At 39.5% G+C, this 15,116-nt stretch overlaps 1 protein-coding gene across 3 annotated transcripts in view; it reads left to right on the top strand.

The window, feature by feature from the left end:
- Window positions 1-669: 669 nt before the first annotated feature.
- Window positions 670-15,116, top strand: part of LOC311077351 (uncharacterized protein) — a 32,551-nt gene continuing 18,104 nt past the window's right edge. Inside the window, exons 1-4 of one of the 3 annotated variants that reach the window (XM_084105745.1) lie at window positions 670-712; window positions 2,344-2,564; window positions 4,774-5,950; window positions 9,552-10,165. In XM_084105745.1, coding sequence (XP_083961871.1) covers window positions 4,779-5,950; window position 9,552 — 1,173 coding nt within the window. In that variant the 5' untranslated portion in view covers window positions 670-712; window positions 2,344-2,564; window positions 4,774-4,778 and the 3' untranslated portion in view covers window positions 9,553-10,165. Of the gene's footprint in view, window positions 713-1,741; window positions 1,785-2,343; window positions 2,565-4,773; window positions 5,951-9,551; window positions 10,166-15,116 lie in introns of those variants that run through there. The other 2 variants (XM_084105746.1, XM_084105747.1) reach the window with 2 other exon arrangements.

Consider the following 15,116-nt stretch of genomic DNA (forward strand, 5'->3'; position numbering starts at 1 on the left):
TCATGTACAGCAGCCAAACAAAACTTAAAGTTAATAATTTAAGGTCAAGAGCCCAACTAAAACACACACTGATCTCCACAATGGTGACTTAAATTATGGTTTTCTCCTTCAGTGATTCTGCTTGTTAACACCAGGTGTCTTCAATGTTGGCAATAAAATATATTTTGTAAATTTTACTCATTTTAAATGGTTACCTTTTAAGGAATTCATTTGATTAATTATTACTCAATTCTAATTTGTTAAATTTAATGAATAATATTGCTTGTAATCTGTTGCCTCATTTTTATTAATTAGATATCAATAAAATCAATGTATTCTTTTTTACAGTGTATGTCCCGTACACTCTGTTAACAAGAAAGCAAATGAAAACATCCAGAATTTGTGCCATGTTAAATATTCTCTCTTAATGTTTTTCTTTTTTTGTGCCCTCTTCTTTTTCTTGTTTTTTTTCCTTCTCTTCTCTCTTTTTCTTTTTCTTTTTTTAAGACTATTGTTGAATTTAAATTTCTTTCACATTTCCTCTTTTAATGTATACTGAACCATAATTTCTCTTTTGTTTTGAAAGATTGTTTATATTTCTTGTATGTATCGACTTGTTATGTTTGTTAATATTGCAATAAAAAAAAGTCCCGTACGCGCGTGCGTTGGATGACGATGACGTCATCGCGTGCTCGCGCCGTCTCTTCCGTCATATAGCGTCGAGTCTTCTGAGGTGAGGAGAGCTGTTCACGATATTTCACATATTTACACAACTTTCAAACACTTTATACAGTTTGATTAAGCGACAGACTCATTTCTGTGTTGTTTTCATCGATCACAGCGATACTTGTGCGTCTTTTCTGGCGTCTTCCTACTGAAATAAACATTTAGTGCAGCAGCTGCGAGCATGAGGAGAATATGTTGAGTTCATTCAGACCTGAGCGATTTTGTGTTCGTTTGTGTGATTGTCTCGATGTTTGGAGTGAGACCTTTTACTGAATGTCAAGTCAAAGTGTGAGATCTGTGAGGGGAATCGATCCCAAGTGTTGCTGACTTGCTGTTGCCTTTTTCGTGTTTACCTTTATTTCTTTGTCGACATTTATCTTTGGCAGATTATATTTACTTAATAAAATTGATGTATATTCTAACACTTTATAATGCACGTGGGAAATTTCAAATCTATATGCATGGGAATATAGATAAATATTAATGAAGTTTGACACTGGAAACGTTACATTTTCTTTATTTCTAAGAGTATTATGATCATTGTCAGTTTCTGTCCACAAATCTGTAACATGTTAATGATTGAATTACGTTATTGCAATTAATACTTATTATAAAGTCGAACTATTTTTATATTGACATATGGTAGTTATTTGCCTGTAAAGGTTCGTAAACATAGATTATTTATTTAATTATTTTGTTATATTGTTGATGACTTTTCCATGTTATATTGTGAGAAATAACAGTATTGTCTTTCAATATAGCAGTTTTACAGGCTTTTATCATGTATCCTGACTCAAATAATGTATTTCTAACAGCAAACACTAAGAATTAAGTGTGATGATCTGCTGATGATCCTGAATGGCTTGTTGAATGAGTGTTGATCGTCTGAGGCTCATCAATATTAACAGATCTGCTGAAAACATTCTTTATTTCATGACAATAGTTCCTGTTTTCACCTCATTTATTATGCTGATGTTTTCAGGTTTCCTGTAAATGTACACTTAAAACTAGAGATGCACCGATTGATCGACTGGTGACCGGAACTGGCCGATTTTCACGTGATAGGCCATGACCGGCCGGTGAGTCTGAAATATGCCGATTTTATGCCGGTCAAATGCACTCGGGTGCCGCATGATTAACCTTTTGAGCGGTACGTACGGTGTCATATATGGGATTTTTATTTCTGTGCCACTGAAAGTACGGCGCCACATTTAGAGAGTTCAGTGACGTCGCATCACTGCCCGATTCAAACTTTGTGGGGGTGGGGGTGTCAGTTAGAATATTTTAAACTTACGCGTGAAAGGGTTAAAGAAAAAATCGAAAATAAATATTTGTGCTGGAAAGTGCTTAGAAAAAAATTTAATCGGAATCGGCTAAAATCGGTATCGGCAAGTCAAACTTAATGAAAAATCGGAAATCGGAATCGGCCTAGAAAATTGTAATCGGTGCATCTCTACTTGAAACTTATTTCAATGTATTTGTTGGTTACTACAAGTAGCCTATGATTATTTCTATTTATATGCTTTCAACTGTTTTTCTTACAATTATTTATATTTGGAAAAATATACATTATTTTATTCTGTTTGTCCATGAGCATAAAAACAAACTCAGTAACTTTTATATTTTTAATTTTGGCAGATCAACTCACACTACAATTACATCATCAGTGAAGCTCCTCCCGCTGTAATTCTCCAATAAATGCTGTAAATTCCCATCAGCTACAAGTGAAGACGAGCATCAGAGCATCAGGAAGAGTTGAAATCTGCAAAGACTTGAGTTTATTAAAGAGGACAGTGAGAACATGAGTGATCCAGAACCCTGCAGAATGAAACACACTGAAGATCCTGAATAACAAAGAGGTTGGTGTTTATTCTTCATTCATTCATGATGCTGAAGAACATTCATGAACAACATTCAAGCACTTCATCACTTTTAGATAAACAGTTCAACTGTGAAATGGGTACAAAAGTTTCTTATTTTTTTAAACAAATGATCAGTAAAGGGAGGTTTTATATTGATTGTCAACATCAGGTACATCTAAATTTAAGTATTTGAACTGTTTTATTTTACATTTATTTTATATATGGTTTATAATTTGTTACAGTGTTACCAGAATTTTAACCTGAATTTTGTGAATATTTTCACAAACATGTACACTCACCTAAAGGATTATTAGGAACACCTGTTCAATTTCTCATTAATGCAATTATCTTATCAACCAATCACATGGCAGTTGCTTCAATGCATTTAGGGGTGTAGTCTTGGTCAAGACAATCTCCTGAACTCCAAACTGAATGTCAGAATGGGAAAGAAAGGTGATTTAAGCAATTTTGAGCGTGGCATGGTTGTTGGTGCCAGACGGGCCGGTCTGAGTATTTCACAATCTGCTCAGTTACTGGGATTTTCACACACAACTATTTCTAGGGTTTACAAAGAATGGTGTGAAAAGGGAAAAACATCCAGTATGCGGCAGTCCTGTGGGCGAAAATGCCTTGTTGATGCTAGAGGTCAGAGGAGAATGGGACGACATCAAGCTGATAGAAGAGCAACTTTGACTGAAATAACCACTTGTTACAACCGAGGTATGCAGCAAAGCATTTGTGAAGCCACAACACGCACAACCTTGAGGCGGATGGGCTACAACAGCAGAAGACTCCACCGGGTACCACTCATCTCCACTACAAATAGGAAAAAGAGGCTACAATTTGCACGAGCTCACCAAAATTGGACAGTTGAAGACATGATAAAATGTTGCCTGGTCTGATGAGTCTCGATTTCTGTTGAGACATTCAGATGGTAGAGTCAGAATTTGGCGTAAACAGAATGAGAACATGGATCCATCATGCCTTGTTACCACTGTGCAGGCTGGTGGTGGTGGTGTAATGGTGTGGGGGATGTTTTCTTGGCACACTTTAGGCCCCATCGTGCCAATTGGGCATCATTTAAATGCCATGGCCTACCTGAGCATTGTTTCTGACCATGTCCATCCCTTTATGACCACCATGTACTAGGGCTGGGCGATTTAAATCGTGATATTGTTATGCGCATCTCGTCAGTAAAGCCGGATCCTTGATTAGTAGTAAATCGCCATCACCTGCTTTCAGATGGAGCGGCATTTACTACAAAGAGCCGTAGTAAACTGACAAGCTGAGCGATACGTCCGCGATTTTAATGCGATATGGCTCAGCTTGTCAGTGAACTACGGCTCTTTGTAGTAAATGCCGCTCCATCTAAAAGCAGGTGATGGCGATTTACTACTAATCAAGGATCCGGCTTTACTGACGAGATGCGCATAACAATATCACGATTTAATTCGCCCAGCCCTACCATGTACCCATCCTCTGATGGCTACTTCCAGCAGGATAATGCACCATGTCACAAAGCTCGAATCATTTCAAATTGGTTTCTTGAACATGACAACGAGTTCACTGTACTAAAATGGCCCCCACAGTCACCAGATCTCAACCCAATAGAGCATCTTTGGGATGTGGTGGAACGGGAGCTTCGTGCCCTGGATGTGCATCCCACAAATCTCCCATCAACTGCAAGATGCTATCCTATCAATATGGGCCAACATTTCTAAAGAATGCTTTCAGCACCTTGTTGAATCAATGCCACGTAGAATTAAGGCAGTTCTGAAGGCGAAAGGGGGTCAAACACAGTATAGTGTTCTTAATAATCCTTTAGGTGAGTGTATAACAAATAATAATCATTCCAAAATGTAGAAATGTACAATCTACTCCGCTTTACTGCAAACATTTGTTTTCTTTCACACAGTGAAATTCACTTGATCTTGTGTTTCTTGTGTCCCACTTTCACATGCTTAAAAACATGGAATTTGTGCCTATAATGTTTGAAAAATAGTAACTGGAAGATCAGTGTACCTCATTCATGAAAAGTTTCAGGGATGTTTAATTAATTTATAAAAAGACAAATTATTGTAATATTTTTTTGCAGTTGTCTGTTATATTTTGGATATATTTTCTTAAATCTCCATTCACATATTTCCCTCTTTGAATCATTTTGATTATTTAGAAAGTTTGAAAATGAGATTTTCTTTCATTTCAGACCTGATGGAAGTGAAGGAGGAGAGTGAAGAACTGAGTGAAGTGAAGGAGGAGAGTGAAGAACTGAGTGAAGTGAAGGAGGAGAGAGAAGAACTGAGTGAAGTGAAGGAGGAGAGTGAAGAACTGAGTGAAGTGGAGGAGGAGAGTGAAGAACTGAGTGAAGTGAAGGAGGAGAGTGATGAACTGAGTGAAGTGAAGGAGGAGAGTGAAGAACTGAGTGAAGTGGAGGATGAACATGTAAAACCTGGAGAAAAACCTGTGAGTCGCTCAAAGACAAAACAGACATTTATAAAGAAAGGAAAAGATAAAAAATCTTTCACCTGCACTCATTGTGGAAAGAGATTCACACGCAAACACAGTCTTGATGTTCACATGAGAGTTCATACTGGAGAGAGGCCGTTCATGTGTGATCAGTGTGAAAAGAGATTCATAGACAAAAAAAATCTTAATATTCACATGAGAGTTCATACAGGAGAGAAGCCGTTCACATGCAATCAATGTGGGAATAGTTTCAGTCAATTAGCATACCTTAATGTTCACATGAGGATCCACACCGGAGAGAAGCCGTACATATGCAATAAATGTGGGAATAGTTTCAGTCAATTAGCACACCTTAAACTTCACATGATGATCCACACCGGAGAGAAGCCGTACACATGTGATCAATGCTGGAAAACATTTCTCTGTGTATCACAACTGAAGAGACACCTGACAGTTCATACGAAGGAGAAGCCACACTCATGTTCTGTGTGTGGAAAGAGTTTTTCACGGCTGCATACTTTACATGCACATCAGAAAATTCACACTGGTGTGAGAGAGTACATGTGCTTTGAGTGTGAGAAGACTTTTGCTACAGGGAGCGATTTAAAACTGCACCAGAGAATTCACACTGGAGAAAAACCTTACAAGTGTTCACACTGCGACAAGAGATTCAGTCAGTCAGCAAATCTGAAAAGACATGAGATGATACACACTGGAGAAAAACCTTATAAGTGTTCACACTGTGACAAGAGATTCAGTCTGTCAGCAAATCTGAAAACACATGAGAGGATTCACAGCAGAGAGAAGCCGCACACGTGTGATCAGTGTGGAAATAGTTTCTATTTTAAAAGTCACCTGAAGCGACACATGAAGATCCATACAGTGGAGAAACCACATCACCACAGTCTGAGATCATGGTATGTAGTTCATCTTTATGTGCTGAGATTCAAAAGCTGCTTTTCTTTCTGGTACGGCACAATTCGACACATCGACACTCAGGATTGGTCACTTGTATGTTGCCTGGTTACCAGTGTCTCTGTAGCTGGCTAAGCGACGTAAAAGCAATTTGAGCGACGCAAACACAAACTTTGGAGTGACTGACTCCATAACCTATCCATAAACAATCAGTGTACAGTTTTGAGAACATATGAAGAGTTCAGATGCAAAAGCCTCTGAATGCCATCTGAAATTTTCTTATAGAATGATCATTTTTATCAAGCTTGTATATTTAAAGGGGTGGTTCGGGATTTTTGACATCGGACCTCATTTTTAAGTCAGCATGGTTGTTATTCATCAGTGGAGACATTTTTTAAAAAAAATGATCCAGTCCTTATATTTGGATAGTTAGCCGATGCTAGGCTAGCGCGAGTCAATGGTAGACGTTAGCCAGCCATTAAAAAACGTTTTACCCACTCCACAGTGCACCAAACGCAAATCAATTATAACACTAGACTATCGATGCAAATGTCCGTTGAGAGAATAATGTTAGAAATCAAACTTACCTTTTATCTCAATGATCCCAAAGGAACTAGTTTCTCAGCAGCTGCGGAATTTTACTTTGCTCCGGTTAGTAATGCGGCAAAAATTAAACACAGAACAGAAGCGCATTACAGTGTGTGTAGTACATGTGTGTACCAGCTCACTCGGTTGCCTAGGTCAGGGGTTCCCAACCTTTTTTGTGCCAGGGACCAGCATATTCATAAAAAAAATTCCAGGGACCAGTTGTCAATTTTAAGATGCATCGTTTGGAACATATCACTGTGTAAAACAGTAACAGCCTATCATTTATTTGCATATAATGAACTAGGTGGCAACAAAGGCTACTTGTATGAATATACCAATCTTTTTAAACTTTCAGACCGGTTCACAAAATGTTTCCCTTTACTGCCATACAATTAGGTCTACTTCAAAAGCAACTCACACAGCACTCACTCACTAGCAGGTGGTAGTAATGGCAAATTGTATGAAAATACCAGTCCATTTCACCTGTCAAATCTCTCCAGAACCACTAAAGACAATCACTTCAACAGCAACTTAGTGTTTTCACACACCAACAGGTGACAACAAAGGCTAATTGTATGAAAATAAGAGCCAGTTTCAACAGTCAGACAGTTTCAGAATACAATAGCAAACACATAACTTAGTGATTTCAGCCAATCATTTTTAAAAGTATAAAATTAGAAATTAAGCTTTAACCTTTAACAAAAAATACCAGATCAGACCAATGAGAACAAAACTATTTTAATGTGAGCATGAACTGCTTATTGATATTACTATATTTGTAGCTGTGCACAAGACAAGTTGTTCTTCCTGAGCATCCATAGAAAACATATCCAAAACAATGCACACAAATTATAACAAAATTTAAAAAGGTCTGCTTCACAAATATGAACGAAAACCAGCTTACAGTTTTTCACCACAAATAACACAACGGATTTGGCGCCACGGAATCGCCTGTTGTCATAAATCCATACCTAATGTATATGAGGTATCGTATTTATGAAGCTTTACTTTTTTTATTTCTCTCTCTCTCTATTTTCGAGTTGGTCATCGCCTTTCCTTTTACCAGAACTGTCCGCAATAAAATTAGCCATTGAAAAAAATATCGCGGCCCGCTCATCTCTCCACTTCCCTGTCACTTCAGGTGTAGCGCGCTTTTTTGCAGTCCGTTCAGATATGACGCGTTGCTAAGCAATCGCAAGGCGCTCAAAGAAACACATTTTAATCTATTTATTGTTTAGGTTTTGGATTAAATAACATGACGTCATAGCACTTAAAAAAGCATTTAAAAAGACAATTATTATTATTATAAAAAAAGAAAAAAAGAAACATTATTCTGGGAATATTTCAAGGCCCGGTACTAACGGGTCCACGAACCGGCACCGGTCCGGGGACCGGGGGTTGGGAATCACTGGCCTAAGTAATCAATATCACTCCGCTGCTGCTGTAGACAAGGCTTATGATTACAGGGAACAAATTATAACTAATGCAATGTGATGAAAGGTAAGTTTGATTTCTAACATTATTCTCTTAACGGATATTTGCATCGATAGTCTAGTGTTATAATTGATTTGCGTTTGGTGCACTGTGGAGTGGGTAAAACGGTTTTTAATGGCTGGCTAACATCTACCATTGACTCGCGCTAGCCTAGCATCGGCTAACTATCCAAATATAAGGACTGGATAATTAAAAAAAAAAATGTCTCCACTGATGAATAACAACTAGGCTGACTTAAAAATGAGGTCCGATGTCAAAAATCCCGAACCACCCCTTTAAGTTCAGTAATTTCACTTAAATGACAATTAATAGGCAATCTTCATTGCCATTTAAGTGAAATTATTGAATTTAAATATACGAGCTTGATAAAAAAGATTTTCAGATGGCATTTAGAGGCTTTTGCATCTGAACTCTTTATATTTAACTGTCTAAGCATTTATTTTCTGTATTCTTTTTTAAAACTAAATTCATAGAATTTTATGCATGGCATCATGTGAAAAGATAGACACAAGTCTCGTTTAGGTGACTCACATCACGGCCCTGTATGTTCCTTTATTTGCATTAAATTACACGATATACAGAACAATAACTAATTTATAGATACAAAAAAATTACACAAACGCATTTTACAGAAGATACGCACCAATTTGACGGAGCTGCACTGCTCTCCCCTGAAGAGGTTGAAGAGGCAAAAAGCCTCTGATAAATAACACAATCCCTGGAGTGTTACATCTGACCCATGATCTGGGTAACACAAAACTACCCAAACATTGGGTTGTTACATCTGAACCAGGATCTGGATTACACAAAAACTACCCATACACTGAAAAAAATAACCCCCAAAAAATGACCTAAAAGGCTAAACCCAGTATTTGGGTGAAAAAAAATAACCCAAGATTTTTTAGAGTGTAGTGATGGGAAAAACTAAGCTTTTCAAAGGTTCAAATCAGTTGAATCAATTGCTCCGTAAATAATTATTCACTATTTCGAAGAATTCGAAATGCCACACACTGGTCAGTACAGTGTAAATGCAACAGAAACTCAGGCTAAACATGCATCATAACACCTTTTATTAGTTTTTATTGAAGGAAATCAATCAAATGCAATCAACAAATCATCTTGTATCATAAATATTAAGTATCTGTATATATGTTATTTTTAGAGATTAACTATTATTATTCTTTTTAATTATACAAATGTCTACAAATGTTTAAAACTGCTAAATCTGGTAAAACCCATAGACACTTGTTCACCGGATGATGGGTTCACAGAGGTTATTGATATTTTGAAACGGTTATGAGGCAGCGAAGCCTCATTTACTGAAATCTCATGAATTTCGCAGTTTGATACACGCTCTGAACCACTGGTTTGAAACAAAAGATTCATAAAGGTGTCTGAGATCCGTGAAGCAGTGCTTCGAAATTGCCCACTACTACTTAAACTACATGAGTAAGACATGATTAGCAAGTTGTTTGCATAAAATAGTCCATTAAAACTAACTTGATTTAATGTTTCTTTTAGACGTGATGGACGTGAACAAGAAAAGAAAAACAGAAGCCAAAAACTCTGTCTCCTGCCCTCAGTGTAAAAAACGCTTCACATCACTTCTGCTTCTCATTCTGGAGAAAGACCATTTAACGGTTTCATTGGGCATCAGTCCTGAAGAAACACCTGAAGATTCACACAAATGAGAAGATTCATTAGTGATATTACAGCAGAAAAAGACACGGCGGTGTGTGTTTCAGTGCTGAAGTCCTTTACTACAGAAGATGAACTGAAAGAGTGCCAGAAAATTCACACTGGAAAAAAAAACATTTTGAAGGCAAAGTTCAGGAGATGAAGAAGAGGCCATGAAACTTTTAAGTGAGACATGAATCTGATATTAATTTTTAACTCTTTCTTCATTGTTTTTCATCAGAACGTCTAGTTTCTCTTTCACTTCTACTTTTCCATGCAAACACAAGATATACTTTCATGGATCTTTAAAATTAGACACTTTTCTTCTCTTCTTCTCTTGAGATACTTTGGCTCTTATAAGTCAGTAAAGAGTGAGATCTGTCTCATTCACTTTCAATTCTAATGTTTGTATTTACTTCATGTAATTATTGATTAAACTCTTTAGTCTTTTTATCAACATCTCATTGTTATTGTCTTATTTTCTGCTGATTCTGCTTGAATCAGGAATAATTTCAGTTCTGAAAGCCATGAAGTAGACTTATATATATTTGATTTTGAGCTTTTCATTTTCTCAACAGAGCTTTTAAATGCCTAATAAATTATATTTCACTGCACACATGACTGACATTGAATGAGGTTGATTTCTATCTACATTATTAACCGTTTCACCCTTGATATTCATTAACATATATACATTTCAAAGAGTTTGTTCTAGTCAGTTGGAAGTTTCATTCACACACAATGAGGCTTCATGAAGTCAATTACTATTAACTTTAAACAACACCGGGCCCGGCTTTGAGATGGAGGGTGGGCCAAGTGAAATTTTTATAAAGTTTTAATATTATAAAAAAATTCTCAGTAACAAAACTTTATAACAAAAGAGGAAGGTCTTGATATTTGCTGTGCTCAACACAGATGAGTCAGTTTGTTTGTGGACAGAGTCTTCATCCAAACCCTGAAAAAAAAATGTAATCACTCAAAACATGAGGGAGCAAAACACTGCGTAAGTATAAAAGGAGGACGCTGACAATCTCGCATCATGTTTTCCGCTGAGGAGGCGAGATTAAACTCCAGGCCGTTCCAGCGGTACAGCAGTTGTGGTAGAGGGATGTTACGTCTCTGTTCCCTCCTCAGGGTACGAGGGTTATATACGTAACCAAGACGTTCCCTTTCGTTCAGTCACTACGAGTTACGTCAGTGAATGATGAAATGGGGGACCCAGTTCAATCACGCCACAACAGCTGTCTTTCAGTGCCCTGCGCAAGTCTGAGCTCCCTGTTGTGAGACTACCACGGATGAAGGGCTAGGATGCTAATTCATGAAGAATTGATAGGATAATAAAAAATAAAAACAAGTCCCTGCATTAAAAAACTCACATACTGCAAAAATGTCTGCTGCGGGAGAGACCAAAACATTTCTACCAACGCAGGAATATTAAGGTACACTGGTCGGCATATCCCAGGTGGAATAGGGAGGACTTAGAAAACACATATGACCCGAGAGCGGGATGCATATGGAAAACTCAGAGGTATCCAGCCCACAGGGTGGAAAGTTTCAACCTCGAGATGGCGAAACGGTCTTGTCGAGAGAAAACGTGCTCGGAGGAGACTTACCGTGGAAATACATGTTGCCCAACGGGGGTAACCATGCACATGGAGCACCTAGCCAATCATGAGGGCTGACCGAGCGGGCATGCACTCTGGTGATGGCATCAACAGTGCAGGATGAACTCAGTCTTCTAATGAGAACTCATTTGAGTGAAATAATGCACGTATCCAGTCCATGGAGTGGAATGGCGCAGCAAGCAATGACACGAGCAGGTCCTACTTACTGGCTAGTGGAAGCGAGTACATGAGAGGACACTGGCTCTACCTGGAGAAAAAAGCTTACCATCTGGAATCTTTCAAGCAAATGATCCTTTCATGTTACCTGCATTTCCTATAATGCATATGCTGTACTTTGCCCAGTCTGCTCCAGGAGTTAATTGTTTTTTTACAGCCTTGCTGATACAGAGAGTTCTACCAGTAGGCCAAAAACATTCATCTCTTTTGGGTCCAGTAATCCAGCTTGTAGGGATGACATCAATGACAGTCCTTTCATCGGCTGTAAATTCATCAGTGAGCTCCACAACACTAAAATGGGACATTCTGAACCATGAAAATATAGAGTCAGTAATCATGCAGCTGTGGCAAAGCCACATACACATCAGTCATTGGCAGAAGAACAAGTTTTTTTGAAAGTTGTGCCACTGGAACAACAAATAACTGGCCAGTAAGTCCTGAGACGACAGCAATTCCCAAGCATGAAGAATTGATAGGATAATAAAAAATAAAAACAAGTCCCTGCATTAAAAAACTCACATACTGCAAAAATGTCTGCTGCGGGAGAGACCAAAACATTTCTACCAAGGGAAACTCTGTTATCAATTTCAAAGCAGTTGTTTCCTGGAGAGCAGCTGATGATCATTCCTTTGTATTGGCATTGCTAAAACTGTGTGCATGTGGAAAATCCTGGTGGAGTTGGACACATTTACATTTACATTTAGTCATTTAGCAGACGCTTTTGTCCAAAGCGACATACAGATTAGGACTACATTAGGCGAGTCGTCATGTAGAGGCAAAAAGAACGCAAGAAGTGCTCAAAATACAAAGTTCAGGCATTATTCAGAGTAACATAAGCACGATAAGCAAGGATTTAAAGGAAAAAGGAAGAGGAAAGTTTTTTTTTTTTTTTTTTATTTTTTTTTTTATGAGGTTAAGTGCTCACGGAAGAGATGGGTTTTCAGCTGTCTTTTGAATGTTGCCAGGGATTCTGCATTCCGGATGAGGGTGGGGAGAGCATTCCACCAGCATGGAACCCTAAATGAGAATGTTCTAGAAAGTGATTTTGTGGCTCTCTGTGATGGAACCACGAGACGTCGTTCGTTGACCGATCGCAAGCTTCTGGTGGGGATGTAGGCTCGTAGGAGTGAGTGGAAGTAGGAGGGAGCTGAGCCTGTGATAGATCTGTAAGCAAGCGTCAATGCCTTGAACTTGATGCGAGCAGCGAGAGGTAGCCAGTGCAGAGAGGTGAACAGAGGAGTGACGTGGGCCCTCTTGGGCTCATTGAAGACAAGACAAGCTGCAGCATTCTGAATCATCTGTAGAGGTTTAGTTGCACATGAAGGAAGTCCAGCCAGAAGAGCATTGCAGTAGTCGAGCCTGGAGATGACCAGGGCCTGGACGAGAAGTTGTGTTGCATGATCATTTAGGAAAGGTTTTTAGGAAATTTAGGAAAGGACACGTCTCACAATTTGCTCAACTGGATTTTGAGGTCTCCTAACCCTCCTTTTCAATTGTCCCAAGTAATTTTCGAATGGAAAGCATGATACAGAGTCAAGAGCACCATATTTACGAGCATATTGTGCCAAATGTATAAGACCACGTATGTTACATACAAGAAATTCATTCCCATAGATTTTGGCAAAAATAGTTACAAAACATTTCAGCTTTCAGCATAATCACAATAGTTATTGCACAGATCCGGACTCAAAAGAATTCTCATGGCAACTGATAAGACTATAAACGTTTAGGAAATGTATTAAACAACACAACAGGGCCCGTGTATAACAAAAACTGCCTAAATTCTGTAGCCTTCCAGCGGCTATATTCGTAAAGTGACCGTGGCTTTCTTGAGAAATTCCTAGGTAAATTTTGCCTAAGTAATTTCAGGTTTTCAGATACAACTGAAAGAAAACATACTCGGTTACTAACGTAACCTCGGTTCTCTCTAGAAGAGGGAACGAGTACTGCGTAAGTAATCTTACGCTATGGGGAAATCTCTTTTCCGCGAGATACTGAAGCAAAAAATTATCCTTTAATTTTGAAATAATGTAAAACGCGTTGCGGCAGCATGCAGGCATAGGCAAGACGGCTCGCGTGCCTATTGGCTGCCCTGCGGCAACTGCAGCAGCCTATCGAGAGAGTCCCCAGTGACGTCAGATCCAATGGGGGCGCTTCACGCCCACTACGTCACGTCTCGCCGAAACTCACGTGGCGTGGGCCTTATAAATATAGACTGATAGGCTGATCACACTGGTTTTCATCGCCAAAGCGAACCAGAGCTTGTTGTATGCATGGCAAAGATACGCAGTACTCGTTCCCTCTTTTCTACAGAGAACCGAGGTTACGTTAGTAACCGAGTACGTTCTCATTTTTTTCGAGAAGTCTCTCTTACTGTGTAAGTAATCTTACGCTATGGGGATCACAGTGTAAAACGTTGTGCGTGCTGAGATCCGACACCAAAGTCCCAAGGGCAGGTGCCCGGGGCTCATATAGTGCAAAATCATATGAACGGGAAGGGGCTGATAGCATCATCCCTAAATAAATAGCACCTGATAAGGGGTCATTTATATTGTTTCACACTGATAGGGCGAGAAATCGGCCTAGACAGATGAATATAATGGGTCTTACACACTGCCCGTTAGAGATATTTGATCGATCTGCGAGCGTTGCTTGAGTAGTTTCAGAATCCTGAGCCGAAAACGTCAGGGCAGATAGTTCTGATTTATTGGACCGAAAGCAGCTTAGCCTGCAAAGAAGGCCTCTAGGTTATAAAACCTTATAAATGTAGACGGGGAGGCCCAGGCTGCCGCCATACAGATATCTTGCAAGGCAACTCCACTATACCAAGCCCACGATGAGGCCATCCCTCTAGTGGAGTGCGCTTTGACACCTAATGGGCACTGCAAGCCCTTAGAAGTGTAAGCCAGCGCTATAGCGTCCACTATCCACCTGGACAGGGTCTGTTTCGATGCGGCTAGTCCCTTAGAACGTCCGCTGAACAAAACGAAGAACTGCTCCGTCTGCCTGAAGACGGTTGAGTGCGACACGTAGGCTCTTAATGCCCTGACTGGGCAAAGGAAGCTTGCGTCCTTCTCCTTATTACAGACCGGCAAAGCCGACAGAGAAATCACCTGAGGCCTGAACGATGTGTTGAGGGACTTAGGAACATATCCGTGCTTTGGTTTGAGTATGACCTTTGAGTCATTCGGCCCAAATTCCATGCACGTTGCGCTTACTGAGAGCGCTTGCAAGTCCCCTACGCGCTTCACAGAAGCGAGAGCCAGAAGAAACGCTGTCTTGAAGGACAAGTGTTTGATGTCTATTGACTGTATTGGCTCAGTACCATAGAAAGGTCCCAAACGGGAACTGAGGGGGGTCTGGGAGGATTTAACCTCTTAGCTCCTCTAAGGAAGCGGATAGCCAGATCATTTCTCCCCAGTGACTGGTCGAGAGTCGGTTTAGCGAACGCCGCTATAGCCGCCGCATAAACCTTGAGCTTGAGCGTGGAAGGGGTTCTACCCTTATCCAGTAGCTCTTGCAGGAAGGAGAGAATCTCTGTCACTCCACAGCCTGTGGGTGATGTACC

Source organism: Abramis brama (assembly GCF_963993115.1).
Source record: "Abramis brama genome assembly, chromosome: 1".
Taxonomy (NCBI): domain Eukaryota; kingdom Metazoa; phylum Chordata; class Actinopteri; order Cypriniformes; family Leuciscidae; genus Abramis; species Abramis brama.